Source organism: Phyllostomus hastatus, unplaced genomic scaffold, assembly GCF_019186645.2.
Source record: "Phyllostomus hastatus isolate PE091 unplaced genomic scaffold, TTU_PhHast_1.1 phas_contig_159, whole genome shotgun sequence".
Taxonomy (NCBI): domain Eukaryota; kingdom Metazoa; phylum Chordata; class Mammalia; order Chiroptera; family Phyllostomidae; genus Phyllostomus; species Phyllostomus hastatus.
Window position 1 is genome coordinate 5,087,019 of NW_025333640.1, and position 19,874 is coordinate 5,106,892.

The 19,874-nt window shown below is 51.8% G+C and overlaps 1 protein-coding gene across 2 annotated transcripts; it reads right to left on the reverse strand.

The window, feature by feature from the left end:
• Positions 1-398: 398 nt before the first annotated feature.
• BSG (basigin (Ok blood group)) lies at positions 399-9,419 on the reverse strand. 2 transcript variants are annotated; one of them, XM_045831506.1, is made up of 8 exons: positions 9,241-9,419; positions 3,327-3,477; positions 2,577-2,656; positions 2,301-2,437; positions 1,952-2,225; positions 1,463-1,487; positions 1,234-1,297; positions 399-1,149 (listed from the first exon to the last, which is right to left on the reverse strand). In XM_045831506.1, exons 1-7 carry the CDS (start codon positions 9,305-9,307, stop codon positions 1,234-1,236), a joined length of 798 nt encoding a protein of 265 aa, XP_045687462.1. In that variant the 5' UTR covers positions 9,308-9,419; the 3' UTR covers positions 399-1,149. The 2 variants fall into 2 exon arrangements, with proteins under 2 accessions (XP_045687462.1, XP_045687460.1); XM_045831504.1 differs by having other exon boundaries at positions 3,321-3,477; positions 9,241-9,414.
• Between the last annotated feature and the right edge of the window lie 10,455 nt (positions 9,420-19,874).

Here is a 19,874-nt window from a genome sequence, read left to right on the forward strand (position 1 = left end):
TGCTCCCTGGCCACCCAACCACAGGGAGAGTGCTGCCTGGGACACATGGGTCAAAGGTGCTTACCCCCCACTGTGGAGCCGGTGAGAAAGATCCTAGGTGTTGCCCAGGGCCTCTGAAACAGCTGGTGACCATCCACCCCATTCAGACCTGCTGCAGGTCCTCCCAGTCCTCTCCACCCATCCCTGCCATTACCCTTTGTCCCAGGAACAAAGCTCCCAGGCCAAGTGGTCAGCTCCATTCCACCCTGTCCTGTCCCCACCCCTGCCCCCTGCACTGTAACTTTACTCTGGGCCTCAGCACAGTTTAGCACTTGCCCTGCAAGCTAAACCCCCTCCCGCACCCACTATGCTCTCCTTGTAAGCTCCAGGTCCAGCACAGACAAGAACCAGGACAGGGAGAGGTGGATCTGCCTTTATTGGTTGGGGCGGGGGGGTAGCGGGGCAGGGGGGTTCCCATCTCAGTCAGGACGATGTGGAGGCTTCTTCAGTCACCGTGGGCACGAATGGGGAAGAAGGAGTTACAGTAACTCCCACTCCACGCTGGTCGCCTGCTCCACCGCCCCCAAGCATGGGGACAGGAGGAGCAGTGAGGGAGATATCCCAAGGGGTGGCCTGTCCCACGTCACACAGACCTGTGGTGATGCCACAGTGCTGGCTTCAGACAGGAAGAATGCCAGGCATCGTGACCTGTGTGTGACCTTCTGAAAATGGCAGGGAAGCGGCAGAACCAAGGCCCAGCAGCCTCAAAGGTGAGCCGCAGCAAGAGTCTCAGGAAAAGGCCAATGTGCCCTCCACAGACCCCCAGCATGACAGACTAGAAAGCTCAATGCCCAGGGGACACGGAAGGTATGGGTTTTGGGTGCAGGGTGGGGATGGGCAGTGGGCAGAAGGGGCCTCCCACAGAACCTCGAGGCTCCCCTAGAGTGCTCTTAAAAAGAAAAAACAAAAACCCTAAGGAATGGAATTCTACATAGAGAAAACCCAAGTTTAGACTTTTTAAAAATAAGAGAAAATGGGATCTGCACCCACAGCACGGTCTACTCTGCAGGGCAGGTTTCCTTCGTGAGGAGAGGACTTGGAATGGCACGGATACCCTGGACATGGGGCTCCTCTGGACGGCAGCTCGGGCCTGTGCAGACCCCTCGCCACCTGCGGAGGGGGGGGACGGGACACTCAGACTCCAGCACTGGTGGGGCATACCCTGCACAGAGCCACGCCCCTCACTTTACTCACTCAGTTGGCGTTCCTCTGGCGGACTTTCTTGCCTTTGTCATTCACATGGTGCCCACTGCTCTTCCTGGGGACATTGGGGGGAGTGTGCTTTTCAGGACTCAGAAGGACAAAATAGCCACCTGTCACCCTCGCCCCCAGTCACTGATGGAGGTGTCCAAGTCCAGGCCAGCAGCTCCCCCAGCCCTGCCCACACCAACCCCTCACCCGACACCGCGAGGCCAGGACTCACAGTGGAGCAGAGCCTGTGTCCTCATCTGTGTGGACGCGCAGCCAAGCCACATGCAAGAGAAGAACAGGCATCAGGGGTGGTTCTTGTCCTGTTGGGCCCTGCCCTGTGTCCCCAGCTGGACATGTGGGGAGCCAGGCCCATCCCTGGGACATGTGCACTCAAAATGAGCTATCTGGGGTCACAGCCTGAGTGTCCCAGGAGCTCTGCCTGCTCTCCTCGTCCGCTCGCAGGCAGGCGGGCACCCTGGCCTGGCTCAGGCAGCTCAAGTTTCCTGAGCTTTGTCAAGTACAGTCATGGGCTCATTTGGACAATGGCCCTCAGACCCAAACAGTTGCTATGAGGGGAGAATGAGCATCTGAGGATGGCTGCTCACCAAATCCCCAGCCTCAGAAGGTGGGACAATCCCTGGGGGCCTGACCAGATGAGGGGGTGGTCCCTCAACCTGGATGGTGCCTAAGCCCTTGGTTTGAAGGCACAGGGCCAGCTCACCATCCAGGACGTCATCCGACTTCCGCCTCTTCTCATAGATGAAGATGATGGTGACCAGCACGAGCACCTCGGCCACGATGCCCAGGAAGGGCCAGAGGGCGGCAAGGTGGTTACGCACACGCAGCGTGATGATGGCCTGGCCAGTGCCCTCTGTGTTGGTGCCGTTGCAGACATACTGGCCGGGGTCGGCCTCCAGGTCCAGGTTCTGTAGGTGCAGCTCCGTCGTGGTGTCCGAGGACACCACAATCTTGTTCTGGGAGTTGTTGGTAAGGACCTGGGGACAGGTGGACCTTATAGGACACCGAGGCCCAGGCCATATCCCCCAACCCCAGGCAGGTGCAACCCTCACCTGATCCCCAGCTTCGGTTATCTTGTACCACACCCACTTGGTCACTGGGGGGAAGGACTCAGACTCGCAGGTCAGCACAGCCACCTCCTTCTCAGTGGCATGCTCTGACTTCTTCTTGGCCTTGATCTTGGGGGGCCCTGGTCAAGAGAACAGCACGGGAGAGCTTGAGCCCTACCTCCCGGAGGAGCCGACCCTCCTTCAGTGTGTGGGCTTCTCTCACCCCAGAGATGGAGGAGCCTGCCCCTTCCGACACACTCTGGGGGCCACAGTACTCACCCTTCACGCCCACGCTGCTCCTGCCTAGGTCCGGGAGGAACATGCAGAAGTACTGTCCCGAGGACTCATCTGTGTCCACCCTGCAAGCAGACATGGCCGTGAGCTGCCCTCTGCAGGTGGGGCCAGAGCACGGCCTCTGCAGTGATGGTCAGGAGGGTGCATACTGCCCATGTCCCATCAAGGAGGGAAGAGGTGTTTTGGGGATGGCAGATGGGCTTGGCCCTGCTCCCAACCTGGCACCCTCACTGATGAGCCCCTTGTATCCAGGAACCCCAGAAGCTTGAAAACAGGGTTCTGGGTTTCCAGAGCTGGCTTGGCTTCGATTAAGACAAGGCTTTAACTTGGGCAGTCTTGAGTGCCTGAGACCTTAGTAAACCAGGAATTCAGGGACTGCAGGTTGGGGGCACCCCTGTAGTGGCCTTCTCACATGCCAGCGCCCAGAGGAAGGAGAAAAGGGTCTTAGAGGCCATGATGTCTGGCCACTACTGGTTCCTCCCTGGTTCCTGGGCTTCTCACAACCAAGGGATCTGAGCAGAGTCTGTGTCTAATGTCTGTCCAGTGTGGGCCCAAGGGCAACAGCCTTCACTCTGGCTGATGGCATGGCCATTAACAGTGAGAACCAATCAGAGCAAACAGGCAACAGGGAGTCCGGGGTGAAACCAGCTCCCTGAAAAGAGGCCCCACCCCTCTTCTGCTGGGACCAGCGGGACACAGGGCCTGGGTGCCTCCATGGGCCTCACGCACTCATACTGTGTTGTCCTACTACGCAGCTCATCCTCCTTCAGCAGGACGTCCCCTTTCATCCAGCGGTGGCCCAGGATCTCAGTATCACTGCCATTGAAGATGCAGGTGAGGCGTGTTTTGGAGCCATCAAAGTCTATGGAAGTCAAGATCTGGCTCTCTGTGTGGCCGAATGAGAGGAGGTTAGCCAAGGGATCAGAGAAGGGCAAAGTCTGTGACCCCCACAGCCTCCTGCCCACTTGTCCCTGTAGCAAATCCGCGGTGGCACCTCCACAGTCACAGTGCCCTCTTGGGGCAGAGCAGCCGCAGCCCTGCTGACAAGTCCGGAGCCTCACTGGCACATTCAAGAAGAGTATCTCCTTTGGAGTTAATGAGGTCTCGGGTCCGAAGAGCTACTGAGTGAGACAGGGGCTTGAGGTGGGTTCTGCCAGCAGACAGGGGTCTCAGATGTGGGAAGAGAGGCCAATGCCCACTTGGAGTCCCAACTCATGGGCCCAGCCCAGCACAGACCCTAATTTCCTTTGGAAAAAAAAAAAAATCTATCCGTGCTCAGGGCAACACTCCCTCGCTGCACAGTCTTGCACATTCCCTCTTCTTCATCAAAGCAAACCACCGTGATGGGGACAGGTGTGCTGGGCTTATGGGCTGGACAGCACAGGAAATGACAGGGCCAGGGCATGCCAGCTGCCCCCATCCTTGAAAGAAACTTCTTCCCAGAAGGTCAGGAGTTCCCACAGCCCATTCACAACTGCGATAAAGCCGCCATACAGGAGACAGTATGTTGTCCTGCTCAGGGCGCTGAGGGTGGACTCCCATTAGCAAAGGTCCTTTAACTCAATTTCCATTTAGGCAAATCTCCCCACTAGTTTTGGATGTTCTCTTGAGGAACTGAAATGTGAAAAATCAGCCCTGGCTTGTGTGGCTCAGTGGATTGAGTGCCAGCCTGCAAAACAAAATGTCTCCAGTTCAATTCCCAGTCAGGGCACATGCCTGGGTTGCGGGCCAGGTCCCCAGTTGGGGGCATGCAAGGGGCAACTGATCGATGTTTTCCTTCCTCTCTTTCTCCCTCCTTTTCCCTCTCTCTCAAAATAAACAAAAGCTTAAAAAGAAAGAAAGAAATGTGAGAAACACTTAGAATCCGGTAAGAAACCCAAGAGACTGGGTGTAAGCTAGGAGGGATCCTCTTCAGAGACCAGAGATGGGAGGTGAATCCCAATCCCATAGTGTTCACAGAGGAAGCTAGGCAGGTGTTCCATGGACCAAGGTCAAAAGTGAGGGGAATGGAGCCTTCTGCCGCCACTGCCCAGCCATGCCAGAGCCCTGTCCCAGGGTGGGGGCAGGTGTTGTGTGGACACCCCTGCCCCACCACTATGGGTCTCAGGCACCACGAGGCTGCCCATGCTGGCCCCCATTCATCTCCTTTGGGATGACTCCAAGGCAGAGCTTTACATGGAGTGTCTGTTTCTCCAGGATGGTCACCCACACCCTGGGGCCCTGGAGACATCCCCTCTAAAAGGCTGTGCCCACAGGATTAAGCATAAAGCAATTCAGCCAGAGCTGTTTACAATGAGCCTCTTCTCCTTTCAGTCTGTGGAGAGAAGCCTGTGGCATAGCTGGATGAAAAAGCACAACACAAGACTGTGTTTTGAACAACTTCTGTTCAGAGGCCACCATACTAGCAAAGTGGCTACAAGAAACCCAGCAGCCTGGCAGCCGCCCAGCAGGCCCGCCCCACCCAGACCCCGGCCTCCTCACTGGGGACACCCAGTGACTTTGGAAGCAAAACTCTGAAACCACAGAACAAAACGCAGGAAATTGGGCAGAGTGACCAGAGGTGACCCCCGTCTGGATGGTTATCTTAGCTGCCTAGGACTCAGCAGCAGTATAAATTGATTCCACAAGCAGCAAACCTCTGGCTTATACCTAACACCCTAGTCCACAGGGAAATGACTGGAAAGGTATTCTCCTGCATCCACTGGACACCACACTGGACTCTCGTCACATGAGCAAAGCTTGCTTGGCCTTACCCATCCACAGAGACCCAGTTAGTCATTAAGAAAATTAAACCTCAAAACATAAAAGGGCAGCAGAAAAACTTTATCCAAGAGACCTCACGGATAGATCTGGAATGACCCACAGGCAGTACACACCTGGCCTCTCCTCAGACAGTCTGAGATCGGCGTGCACCAAGCATGCAGCCCCAGCCCTACACCTGTACTGGGTCCCAGGGCCACGGCCCAGGGTCCTGGCACTTAGGTCCTCAGTGAGACAGTGGACCCCCGCTGCCCTGCACTGTCAACTTGAGGCATGCAGACCCAGTCTTCCAGCTGCATTTCTAGTCTGGGAGGACGGGGACAGGACACATGCACAGCCAGGCCGCTGGGCCACTTCCTTTACAGGCCAGTCCTCACCGACCCACCGCTGGCCACCTGTTGGCTCTTTCTTTAAAACAAGACACGATGTCTCAGAACTCCAGGCAAGCAGGGATGAAACAAAAAGCTTAACCACAGCCAGACAGGAGATGCAAGGAGGGCTCTGGGGCTGGAGCACCCGTCTGCTCCCAGGGTGTGTAGACAGACACACATACCCTACATGTGTGCATGTGTGGACGGTAGGAGCGCACACACAGAGACATGTACCCACACACAAACACATGCGGACACACAGAGTGCACATGTACATGCACACCCGATCACGGTGCCCTTGCTGCACGGAGGAGAGCACAGGCTGCTGGTGAGGAGGTCCTGGGGGCCCAGGCTGTCTGTTCTGGGGCAAGGAGGCTCCAAGGCCCCAGTAACAAGTGGACCTCACATCCTCCCACCTGGGGTGGTCCAAAGGCAACTCACAGGGTTCAGGACAGGCACAGTTAAAGCTAGAAGCTCCGCTGCCTGACCTGGAAGCCACCCAGTAATCCACACTTCTCAGGAATTAAAATTTCCCAAGACTGCAAAACAAGCAGCTGTGTGCCAAGCTGGGAGCAGTCAGGGTAGGAAGTGAGGCCCAGGCAGCCCTCCCAGACAGGGCTGCCCCTCTCTACCGTAGAGCCTCGAACCCTCACCTGTGCTCTCACCCCCTGACCCAGGGGCTGCCAGAGAGAAGGTCGGTCAGATCTCGTCCTGGCCATACCTGCCTCCCTGTGGCAGAAAAAGGTGACTTGAAAGTGAGCCTAGAGCCCCTCAGGCAGGTGTCCCTGCTCTGGTTGGAGGGCTACCAGCAGCATGGTACCAAGGCCCCACCTGGGCCACTTGCCAGCCATCTCACCAGGGAGCCTCCTGTGAGCTGGCCACCATGCCGCCACATCTCTCTCATGCATCTTCAACAGGGCCGCATCACTCCCGGGGAGAGGACGGGTGTCTAGGAATTACAATGGCTGTGACCCAACCCGGGGTCACCACACGCAGAGACCTGCTGCTGTAAGTGATGTTAACATCTAATGTTAAAATGTCACTGGGACAGGGCTATTAGGAAAAAAAGTCTCAAAAGGCTGAGGGGTGGGGTGGCTGGAGAGTGATGTTGGAGAAAAGTTGAAAAGCGCATCCTCTAGCAACCCCTGGCCAAACTCAATGTCCAGGACTTGGGGGAAACATCCCCAGAATTCACAGGGACAGGAGGTAGGAATCTCCATCTCTAGAGCACCAGGAGACCGGGGAAAGAAAAGTGAAAACGCTATTCCGTGATTCTGGCCCTGTGACTATAACCCACATTGCCAAGTAAAGTCACCTTCATCTAAAAACAGCCACCCCTCCTCAGGGCCCACTCAGCAGCCAGGCTCGGGGCGCAGGGCCAGGCAGGCCTCGAGGTAAACAGCCAAGAAACTTGTAGGATGAGGCTGAAGTTACCCGCCCTCCTCCCCACCCATGGCAGCACTGCAGGGCCCAGATAGGAGCCAAGAATGTTTCAGGGATACCAGCCATGGGCTCCTTATCTCTCCCTCAGTCCCTCCATTCCACCAGGAGGTGGCTCCTGCTCCCCTCACTTGAGGCTCAGAGAGGTCAAGTCATCAGCCCAAGAGACCCAGCTGGAAAGCTGGCACCCTCCCAACTTGTCTGGCCAGGATAACAGGGCCCTGGGCAATCCCAGGGACAGCCAGGGTCTCCTGGCAGAAGAATCACCCCTGGGCCTCAGGGGACCAGGGTGCTGACAGTCAGATGGAGGAACCTGCTCCTGGCAAGAGCTCCCAAAGCATTTCTAGAGCACTGACCTGGCCAGGCCAGGAAAGGCAAACACTGTCACTAAGTCACCCCTCCCAGGCAAAAAAAGGACGTGTGGTGACATTCTCTGAAAGACTTTCAGATCTTTCCAAGAGTCCCTGGGAAAGGTGAATTGCCCAAAGTGAAGGCGGGGAACAAAACAGACAGGAGTCTCTGGAGAGTCAGACACGAGGTAAGTGTGCAAGAACAGCCCCAAATGTGCAATGGCACAAATCCTCTAGGCTTCCTGGCAGGAGCTCTGGGGAGTCACCCAGAGCTTCCGCTCTAAGGAGAGATTAACAAACTCAGAAACTGCTCCCAGCAGAGGAAGAGCATAAGCCCTTTCACCCCGTTGGCCAACTGCAGCCACCAAGGACTATTTCTAAAGGGCTCAAGCTGCCAAATGCAGCTGTGTAACTCCCAAACTCACTTCACCTATGGGCTCCTGAGTCTTTCCAGACAGCAGTAGCAGGCAGACAGGCCTTTGCCTGGAGGCATTCAATAAATGGCTGTCTCGATTATGAGGGAGAAGAGAGATGCCATTGAGATCATAAGGTAGATCAGAAGTAACTCAGTGAAGCCTGTTCAAGAGGCAGTCCTTCCAGGCCCCTGCCCAGAGCAGTTCACATGCCGCTCAGAGCCCCCAAGGAGCTACCTCCCCAGAAGAGCCCCAAGTCATTCTGGTCTGCACTTTGTTCCCTACATGCCAGTCACTATAAATCTTTAACCCAGAACCAAATGGGAAATCTCAATACAGGAAGAAAATGTCTATCGGGTCTTCCCTTGGAAAATTATACCTTAATCTGTTTCTCATGAGCATTCTCTAAATCACATCTGTCCACCCCCCAAGAAAAGCTCTAAAATTTAATGCTGTTTCATGGTCTGCAAACATTTTCTCCACTTCCAGCTCTTTCCTGGGTGGCCAGGGCGATCTCACAGTGACCTTGGAATATTCTACCTCCCCTCCTAGGCCTGTTTCCACCCCTGGAAAAGGAGGTGGGTGAACTAGATACGCCATCTCATCTGTGCACGGAAATCAGAAAAACAGGCGGCAGAGCATGTTGGCTTCCCTACAAGGGTTTAAATTTAAATGTCTGTGCTAACACCAGGAGCAGGTGCATACCCAGAGCGAGACTCGAGACCTAAATCCCGACAAGAATGACAATCCCTGCCAAATCCAAGACTGCCCGCCGCAGGGACACTCACGTGCACTTCCTTCCAGCGTCTACTTAAGGGGAAAAGCCCCCTTTCCAGATGAGAGCCAAGGGCCCCGAGGAGCCCAGGAGGCCCTCAGCCGCACCTCTTGTCCCAGTACAACCCGGGCTGGCGGGGGCGTGGAAGAGGCCCACTCTCAAGCTGCCTCCCCAGGCTCCTGGGCTCCCGTCCAAAGGGGACGCTGTAGGACCCAACCGGATAGTCCTTCCCTGCAGGGAAAGGGTGGGGGGCCGCCTCCAGATCCTCTCCCCAGGTGCCCGCACCAGGGTCAGGCCACTCCCGGACCCCCGTCCCTTCCCCAGGGCTCCGAAAACCTGGGACTTCACCTCCAGAATCTGGTCGGACCCCCGCCAGCCTCCCATGCCGGGGTTTCCCCACACAGTACCTCGGCGAGGAGCCCCGTGGGTGACTGCTAACTCCCGGTACTGCCGCCCCTGGACCTCCTGGGTAGTAACGCTTCCGCCCCAGCCGGAGGGACCCCCGAGGCTGGACCCGCGTCCGCCCGGCCCAGTCCTTACCCGCTCTGGAGCCGCTCTTGGCGCCCAGCAGCGCGAGCCCTAGAACCACGACTAGCATGGTCGCCATGTCGCCGTCGCCTCCGCCGCCAACCAACGCCCGCAGGGTTATAAGAACCGGGAAAGCGGGACGGGAGCGCGCGCGCAGAGTGGAGCGCGCAGGGTCCGCGGGCCGCTCTCTGCGCACGCGTGAGAACGCACGTACACACGCGCTAGCCCAGGGAAGCTCGCACTACCGTAGCCCGGACGGCGGCACCACGTGACTTGAGCACGCCCGCGACCTAGGGCTTGGCCCCCGTTGCTAGGAAACTGGGGCAGGGCCTTCATTTGTTCAGCGTGTTACTCAAGACCTAAGCTGACTTTAAAGTGGTTAAAATGCTCAGTTTATACCATGTGTATTTTACCACAATACAAAAATAAAAGCATTAAGGGAGGCCATAGGGATCCCTGTGAACAGGTGGGATATGTCGCCTGGGGCAGGCGGGGGCTGCCAGAATTAGCAAATAACACCTGAATGGCTGTTAAATGTGAATGTAAGGCAGGAAATGAGTAATTTATCAGTGTAACTAGCCCATGCAATTTGCATATAGTGATACAATACAAGTATTCGCTATTTATCTCATTCATTATCTGAAATTCAAATGTAACTGGCAGTACTGTATTTTGTCTGGAAAACCTACTCTGAGGTCTCAAAATGTTTTTCAAGAAATACTTGTTAAAGTATTAACATTAATACTTGATAAAGTATTCAAGAAATACTTGAAAATAATTTCAAACTAAAACAGGTAATATAATCTTTGTGAATTTGGCTTAAGCAATAATTTCTTATATATCACACCCACAGCACACACAACAAAAGCAAAAATAAATTGGACTTCATCGAAATAAAACCTTTTGTGCTTCCAAGAACAATAAGACAATGAAAATACAGCCTATAGTATGGGAGAAAATATTGGTTAACATGTATCTGATAAGGAATTTATACCTAGGATATATAATGAACACTTACAACTTAATTTAGAAAGACAATAACTCAATTAAAAAACAGACAAAGGAGCCCTGGCTGGTGTGGTTCAGTGGTTGGAGCATCATCCCTTTATACCGAAAGGTTGAGGGGAGGGTTGGATTCCTGGCCAGGGCACATGTCTAGGTTGCAGGTGTGACCCCTGGTCAGGATGTGAATGGGAGGCAATCACTCTATGTTATTCTCTCACATAGATGTGTCTCTCTCTCTCCCTCTGTCTCTCTCTCTCACTCCCTTCCTTCCCTCTAAAATCAATAAACGTATTTAAAAATTTTTAAAAAATGAACAAAGGATCTGAATACATGTTTCTCCAAACAATGAAACAAGAGACAGCATAGGAAGAACTCTGAGACTGCAATACTGTCACTGGCCAGCATTTATCACCCTGGTTGCCAGGAAACACCTTTTACCAATTAGGTAGAATAAATAGTAAACCGAGGCAGGGAGGAGGAAGGAGACAAGTCTCACATGCTAAATCAGCAGTCCTAAGCCTGTTCTGATAATATTACCAGGTGTTTCAATATCACAAGAAACACTATATTAGCAAGAAAGAAAGTCCTTGAAATTCTATGTAACATTTCCACTATCTGGAAAAGAAAGCCTTGAAACTGTGCTTTCAACCCAAGACCTGAATGTGGGAGAGGGTCCCCGGTGCCTAAAGAATGAGCCCATAAATCAAGTTTGGTTAATTGCCTACCTCTAGTCACTATCTGTCTTACAAGGGAGTCTCTGACGCTTACAGAAAGAGCCCATAAGTAACTTTGGAAAGTGCCCCAAAATTTAATTAACTGCCTCCAGTCACATATTTGTCTTACAACAGGAGGACCAAGTGGAGTCTGGAGCAAGATAAGAATTCAGGTGGACAGACCCCCATTCATCCCTAAGTTTGGGTAGTCACATTTCCCCAGGAAAGCTGGCGCCACATTTACCCCTTAATCAATATGTAACTTTTTTCCCTCCTATCCCACCAACTATATAAGTCCTGAGAACAAAGGACTCTGGCTCTCTCTCTCATGCTAAGGGGGCTCTTGGCTGTCGGGCCACAGGGCCTCTGGCCACCTGGCCTTAGGCTGCCCAGGGGATTGCCACCCTGGTCTCCAGCCTCTCTTGCTTTTCTCACCTTGCTTTGCTCTGAAACTTTCCCTTTCACCCCCTACTCTACCCGGTCCTGTTCTCTTCCATGGAAGTGGACCACTAATAAACTGATTATATACTACTAGATTTGCTGATATGTAATTCTTTACATGCGTCAGCAAGAAGAACCAGGTCTCTCCCATCACAACAAGACATGCAAGTAGACAATAAGAACATGAAAAGTGCTCAACATCGTGAGCCATTGGAGAAAAGAAAATCAAAACCACAGTGAAACGCTACTTCATAACCACTGGGATATCTATAATAAAAGGCAGATAATAGCCCTGGCTGGTGTGGCTCACTGGATTGAACACTGGCCTGTAAACCAAAAGATCACTGGTTCGATTTCCAGTCAGGGTACGTGCCTGGGTTGCAGGCCAGGTCCATGGTTGGGGGCATGTGAGAGGCAACTGATAGGTGTATCTCTCACATACTTATGTCCCTCTCCCTCCCTTTCTCCCTCCCTTCCCCTCTCTCTAAAGATAAATAAAAAATAAATAAATAAATAAATAAATAAATAAATAAATGGAGAAGGTAAAGAAAGAGCTCTCAGGCATTGCTGGTGGGAAAGGTGCAGCTGCTGTAGAAACCACCCCATTGTTAAACACAGAGTTACCATCTGGCCCAGCAAGTCCACTCCTAAGATATGACCATGGGAACTGCAAACTCACATCCACAGTCCAAAGTTTATTTCCACCAATTAAATGCAGCCAGGAACCCCAAATTTGGGGTGCTGAGCAGAGGTGAAGGGGAGAAGACTTAAGCAGCTCAGAGAGGTGGTTCAGGTGTCACAGCTCTGGCCAGGGAATTCATAGTATTCACAGGGAATTGAAAATCCACTCCACAAAATCACAGCGTAGACTGACTTATACAGAGAGAAGTTTCCACTCCTGGTCCCTGATGGGTCAACTTCCATGCAAATGAGGACTCCAAATAATCAAAGTTTGGTTGGTCTGAATAGCACCATACTAATTTATTAAAAAAAAGATATTTTGATTGGTCAGGAAAAATGCAAACAAGTACAAAGCTGCACAGCTCTGATTGGACAGGAAAAGTCTCCTGTCGGTCAAATTTTGATTCTACGAGCTCTCTTATAAGGGTGACTCAGCAGGAAGGAGCACAGTGCAGGAGGCTGCCGGGTCAGTCCGTGGCTTTTCCCTGTTATGCACCTTGCATGAAAGGCCTCTGTAAACAAGGGCTGCTAAACCCTTGAATTAGGCACACTTAACCACAGGGAGTCCTTCTTAGAAGGTATTTTATTTCTCAGAGTCAACACTTGCATGTGAACATTCACAACAGCAAGATTCATGGTAGCCAAAAAGAAGGACAACCCAAATGCCCAAACACAGCGTGGCCATCCACACACTGGAGTACTACTCAGCCATGAAAAGACGTGAAGCACCAATGTGACTAGTGGATGAAACTTGAAAACGTGGTGCTCAATGAGAGAAGGCAGATGCAAAAGGCAACACAGTGTGTGATTCCATTTTTGTGAAATGTCCAGAACAGGCAACTCCACAGAGATGGAAAGTGGGTTAGTGGTTGCCAGGAGCTGGGGAGAAGCATAGGGAATAATGGTTAATAGGGGTGTGAAAATGTTCTAAAATTGATTGTGGTGTTGGATGCATTAATTCTGTGAATATACTAAAACCCACTAAACTGTAGACTTTGAATGGGTGAATTGTATGGTATGTGAATTATCTCAATTAAAAAATAGGGAGGTGTGAGTAAGGGGGGATTGCCTCTCATAAGGGGTCAGCCAGCTCCTTGCAGACGACAACCTATGAGGTAACACAAGAATGAGGAGTCAGAGGCCATGGGAAGGAGTGAGCGGTAAGTCAGTCCAAGAACAGCCTGTCACATGGAGGCAGCATCCAGGAAGGAGGCTGGGCAGAGCTGTGGAGTCCCAGCTGCAGTGGACGCTCAAGGAAAAGGCTGGAAGGATGTAGCAGAAAGGCCAGAACTTGCTGATAATGGCACTGTAGGGTGAGAATTTGACGTCTGGGAGGACCCACTGTCAGAGCCTGGGTGCCTCAGAGCTAACTAGAAGCCCCAGCCCTGTGGCTGTAGGGCTTGACAAGGCCTCAAGGCCACACAGATAGGGGTGGAGAGCTACTAGAACTACGTGCAGAATGAGGGAGGAAGACAGCCAACTGGCTTCAGAGCCCCTACAGCCTGGGCGGGTGGAATTTCTCCTATCCTGCACCCCCTGCCCTCCCTAGGCTGGGCTGAGGACAGAGGTCTTGGGAAATAGCCTTTGCTTTTGTTTACAAAATCAAGCTCAGCCTCCTGAAAACTGAAGACCCAGTTTTCTGGTCCTCTCCCTGGAAAGCCTTCGTTGTCCCCTCCCACTACCCATATTCCTGCTCTGCTTAGTCCTGGCCCCACCCCGGGGCAGGAAGTTCTGAGGCCCCTCTGCTTCCAAGGGCAGGGCTTCCAGGACCGCTTTATCAAGGATGTCCAGATTTAGCAATTAAAAATACAGGACACCCAGTTAAATTTGAGCATCAGATTTTTTTAAATCAGTAATTTTTAAGTATAAATATATACACAGTACCTGGGATGTGCTTACACTAAAAATGTTATCTGTTCTCTGTCTGAAATTCAAATTTAACTGGGCATCCTGTATCCCATCTAGCATCTTGCACCCAGTTGAAAGCAGCCCGGCGACATCCCCCTTTGTAATTGCCCTTATTGCACTGGTCACTCTCTGACCTTGTGTGAGGTCAGGGACACACGGCCTCACCTGGGCTCCTCAACGGGCACACAGCAGCTTCCCCTACTTGTCTGTGGGTGATCCTTACTCGCTGTCACACCCTGGCACTTGACACCTGCACCCTCTCTGAGACAGATCTGGGCTTCTTCCTCCAACAGAGGGCACGGCAAGCAGCTCTCTTTTCTAGCCTGTCTCTCCAACTTTGCTCTGGGCAGTAGACAAGTCCCCCTTGGTTAGAAGGCAGGGGAGCCTTTCCTTCTGTGTTCCACCTACTCTTAAAGAAAAAGGAGCAGCCAGAGTCCTCTCAGCATCCCTCAGGCCTGGGCCCGCCGACACGTCAGACCTCACGCACCCTCCATCTCTCCCACACCTTTGGTTCCAGCCTCATGGGCACCATTTCCTGCCTCCAAGCCTTTGCCTGGGCTGTGCCTTCTGCCGGGAATGCTCTTCCCAGGTTATTGCCTGGCTCCTTCCTTAGCCACACTGGCTGCCTCCCGGCAGAGGCGCCTCCTGGCCATCCTGTCTCAAGTGCTTACTTAGGACACCAGCCACTGTTCCATCACAGGGCATCAGCTTTGGTTTGTTTGCTTCCTATTTTTTCTTATAAAACCTTTTAAACTCACAGACACGGGGAGAGAAAAGGGCATAGGGTTTTTATTCTCTTCACATGCACAACATCCATCTATCATAAAATGTTCTAGCTTAACTCTCTATACGCATGTTTCTGAAAGGGTGGAGCTTTGAAAAAACCCTCCCGGGGTGGTGACAGGGGGTGGGATGGGTGGGTGGGGGAGTGTGGATTTTATTCTCTGGGCACTAGGGAGCCCTGGGGGGGCAGGGGATGTTGAGGAATGGAAGGTCATCGTCATCTGATGTGTGTTGTAGAGAGATGTCTCGGCAGCCACGGGGAGAGGGGCCGGGGAGGGCCGGGAGTGGACTCGGGTAAGGAACAGGATGCTGTCATGGGCCAAATGGTAGCCCTCAGAGCCTGTGAATGGGACCTTATTTGGAAACATGGTCTTTGAAGGTGTAATTAAGGGTCTTGAGATGGGGTCATCCTGGATTAGGGTGGGCCTAAATCCAGTGACTGATGTCCTTATAAGAGACAAAGGACGAAACCCAGACATAGAGGATGAACCACCTGAAGGCTGAGACTGGGGGAGGCTCTCACAAGCCCAGGGACATGGGACCCCCCAGAAGCTGGAAGAGGCAGGAGGATCCCTTCCTTGGAGTTTCAGGAGGGAGTCTGGCCCTACCAACACCTTGACTTCCAATGAGTGGCCCCAGAAGGGCAGGGGAGTAAATTTCTGTTGCTCTGAGCCATCTGGTTCTGGTTACCCAGGGACAGTCACTCAGTGGTATTGTCGCACTCTCCTCCACACGTGTCCAGTTAAAAGTATCAGAAACCAGAACATGGCTCACTCAGCCACAGACACTTGCCTGGTTGTTCCCTGTTGACACCTTCAGAAGCCAGCTAGGAGGAGCTCTGAGTTCGCAGGCAGAACAGGGCCCCAGGGCCAAGGACCTTCCTCAGCACCTTCCTGCCTCACCAGCCCTCCAGCCAGAGTGGGGGAGCTGCAGCACCTCATTGAGCTGGTGGCCCATTCTGTCCCTTTAAGCACCCCCAGCTCACCTGGGGGTGAAGTGGGGACTCAGCTAGGCCGGGAAGGAACAAACAGCTGAGAAGGCAAGATAAGCTTTCTCCCTTAAGGTGGCTCCCCCTCTCCAAACACAGGCTTGGCCTCCAGTGATCTCTGTCCAGTTGGAGCCACGCCACGACACTGCCGAGAAGATGGGGACCTCTGACATCTGGGGGAGGCCAGCTTCCTCGCTGGCCTCCCTGCACCTAAATCCGGTCTCCCTTGAGGATGAGGAAGAACAATAAAAACCAAAGCTTCCTGCAAAGACGTTCAGGGGCTACATGCCAGTTTGGGGGTAGGGGCGGGTGGCAGGATGATGACAGCAAGTCTCTGGAAGTTTAAGTGCAGGAAACCAGCAGAGAATAAAGGCCATGATGTCCACAGCAGCCAAACAACTGTACACTCTAAAGGGGTGACTAGTATTGTCGGGGCCCTGGGGAGGCTGCCCAAGATGTCCCACAGTGGCACATTAATTATTTTGAAATAAAGTTAGTACTTAAGAAACTGCCTGTTTAACAAGAAAACCCTGACTTCTCTGTCCTCCTAAAATCAGGAGATAACTCTTCCTTATTACTAGAGTGAAGAGCTTCTATACATACATTGCTAGCTAACTTCCCCAAAAGCTCGTGCCCTGCCCAGATTCCTCTCCAGCAAGCACTGACTCTCTTAGTCCTGTTTACTTTCACAGATGAACTGTTTCTTTGTCTAGAAAGTATAAAGAGAGCCTGATTCGATCATTGTTTTTAGCCCCATCTGATGATCTGAGGGTCATATCGTGATACCTCCATGCCCATGCATTGGATCCGTGTTTCTCCTCTGGGCCTGGTCTTGAGTACATTTTATTATTTTATTCCTAGTTCAGCTATAAGCACTAGAGAAGGGCAGAGTAGGAAGTTCTCCCCATCTCCAACAGGTTGCTGTGTCAATATCATCATGACTTTTAAAAGATTTTTTAAAAGTGCAGTGGAAATTGGAAGCTGGGTGGGACTCCCGTGACCTCTAGTGAAGGCCTCTCGGGGAGATGGGCGGGGGCTCATTTCATTACTGGGACAAGAGGCAAATAAAATAACGTAGGGACAAGGGCCAGAAATCACTTATTTTTTTTATCCTCACCTGAGGACTTTATTTTTTTTTTCCTTTTAGAAAAAAAGGCAGGGAGAGAGAAACATTGATGTGAGAGAGAAGCATCGATCACTTGCTTCCCGTATGTGACCAGACAGGGATCGAACCCACAGCCTACTGGTTACAGGATGACACTCCAACCACTTGCACCATACCGGCCAGGGCCAGTATACCTCAGGCCCCAAATTATATATATGGTAGGTCAGGCTCCAAATTATATATATGGTAGGTCAGGCACATATGGCAAACTGTTAACCAATCTAGAGGCAGGATATACAGTTGCTTGTATAACCTTCCAACTTCTCTGCTTGAAAACGTACATCATGAGCCCTGGCCAGTGTGGCTCAGCTGGCGGGTTGGGTGTCATCATCAGGCTGTTGTGACCTGGGTGTGTTCTGTGCACAGGTGATGCCTCAGCAGAAAGTTAAACACTAAAAATGCACTTACTTGCCCTGGATGGGTTGTTCAGTGGTTGGAGCCTCATCCCGTACACCAAAAAGTTGTGGAATGATTCCCTGGGGTCAGGGTGCATGACTGCATTGTGGGTTTGATCCCTGTCTGGGCGCATATGAAAGGCATATCCCCAACCCCTCTCTAAAAACCAATACGCATGCCCTCAGTTGAGGGTTAAAAAAGAAGAGAAGAAAACGCACATCACAAAAGGTGGAGGGGGAGGGGGAAAGGCCCCACCAGACTGCCCCCACTCCAGGGGCCAGTCAAGAGTGCAGGCTGCACCAGTGCTTCTGACCGACTGACCGCCTGACCGTCTGCGAGTTGGAGGTTTCCACAGTTCTGTCCGTGGGTTTGATTAATTTGCTTAGGACTGCTCGCAGACCTTGGGGAAAGGCGTATTTACACGTACCTGCTCATTATAAAGAATAATAAGCAGTGCAGTGATGAAGGGCACAGATTGACAGCAGATGATGGGACACACGGGATGAGACCCAGAAGGGTTCTGAGTGTGGGAACTTCTGTTCCCGTGGAACAGGGGCGTGAGCTTGTGTTGAGCTATTGGCAGACTGCTGCCTTCCCAGGTTGGGCCTGAAAGTTCCGACCTTCTAACCCAGTGATTTTCTTTCTTCCTTTTTTTTTTTTTTTAAAGAGAAGGAATTTTATGTATTTATTTTTAAAAGATTTTTTAGAGAAGGGAAAGGAGGGAGAACAGGAGGGAAAGTAACATCAATGTGCAGTTGCCTCTTGCTCACCCTCCACCAGGGACCTGGCCTGCAACCCAGGCCTGTGCCCTGACTGGGAATCGAACCAGCAACCCCTCGGTTCGCAGGCTGGCGGCACTCAATCCACTGAGCCACACCAGCAAGTGTTAACCCAGTGATTTTCAACCAGTGTACTGCAAGAACATTTAAAACATGCAATACCTGACTATGTAGTCAGGGGCATTGACCTATTTCCCCTTAGATTGTCAAATAAAAAAATGACAACAGCTAACACAATACCTGTCTGGTGTGAATGAATTAAAGCTATACCTCCTTTTGCCAAAATATAATATGCTTTTGGTGTGCCACAGAATTTTAGTCATTAGTTTACACGTGCTGTGAGTTGAAAAATCTCTGTTCTAACCCCTGGGTCTTCTAGGCTGTTAGCCCTGTTCCAGGTGTGGCTGAGCGGGGCTTGTTCTGAGCAGCGGAGACTCCTTTGCCCGTCTTATCACTCAGGAAACTCCAAGTGTTTTAGAAATCCTGTACCAGAAATGTGGGCGAAGACCAAATATACATTCTCATTAAATCACAGTGTTAGTGTTGGGTTTGTGAGAAGTTGCCAGGCTCTTGTGGCCCGAGTATGTTCCGTGCACAGGTGATGCCTCAGCAGAAAGTAAAACATGAAAACTGCACTGACTTGCCCTGGCCGGGGTGTTCAGTGGTTGCAGCGTCATCCTGTACACCAAAGGTTGTGGTTCAGTTCCAGTAGGGCTCATACCTAGCTTATGGTTCCATTCCCAGTCGGGGTGCATAAGGGGGGCAACCAGTGGATGTTTCCCTCTCTCTCCCTCTCTCTCTCTCTCTCTCTCTCTCTCTCTCTCTCTCTCTCTCTCTCAATAATCAACATATCCTTGGGTGAGAATGAAAACAAACCAGCAAACAAACAAACAAAGTCTGAGGAAATGTCACAGCCCAGAGTTCTGGGCCGGAAAAGGGACATTTGGGGAAACTGAATGAAGTATTAATATTGGTTTGTTAACTGTGACATAGGTACCTGGCTTATGCAAGATATAGACCTGGGGCCCAGCTGGTGTGGCTCAGTGGGTTTGATAGGGGACTTAAGAGTTGGAACATTTTAGTTTAAGGTAAATAGTTATAAGCCTAGCAAGTAATGCATATGTTAAAGCTTTTGTTTCAGAACCTACAGATAAGGCCCATCCTGTCTCCTGGGAGAGACAGCCCACCCCCTGGGGCCCTGCTAAAGATACGCCTGGGGACAAGTGGGGGCTTTGTGTTCCAGGGAGAGACAGATGACCACCCACCCCTGGGAACAGCCCAGGACAAGAAAGTTGCAATTTTTTAATCAATTTTCCCTGAATTTCAAAACCCCTCACCACACTTTGTTCTCTGTTATAAAAGTCTGGCCTGGAAAGAAAATGTAAGACATTTTGTGTTAGGGTGAGAACCTGCTGTCTTCTCAGATCAATGGCCATCTGAATGAAGTGTCCATAAAGATTCACTCCCTGTCTCTGCTTATCGGGTTTGGTAGTGACAGGCAGCATGAGCTCCCGTGTCTTTTCTGGTTTCAGATTGAGCACTGGCCTGCAAACCAAACGTTCACGGGTTCGGCTCCTATTCAGGGCACATGCCTGGGTTGCAGGCCAGGTCTCCAACAGAGGGTACATAAGAAGCAACCACACAGTGATGTATCACTCCCTTTCATTCTGCCTCCTTTCCCCTCTCTCTAAAAATAAATTTTAAAAAATCTTTTTTTTTTTTAGCAAGGGAAACATCAGTGTGTGGTTGCCTCTTCTGTGCCCCCAACTGGGAACCTGGCCCACAAA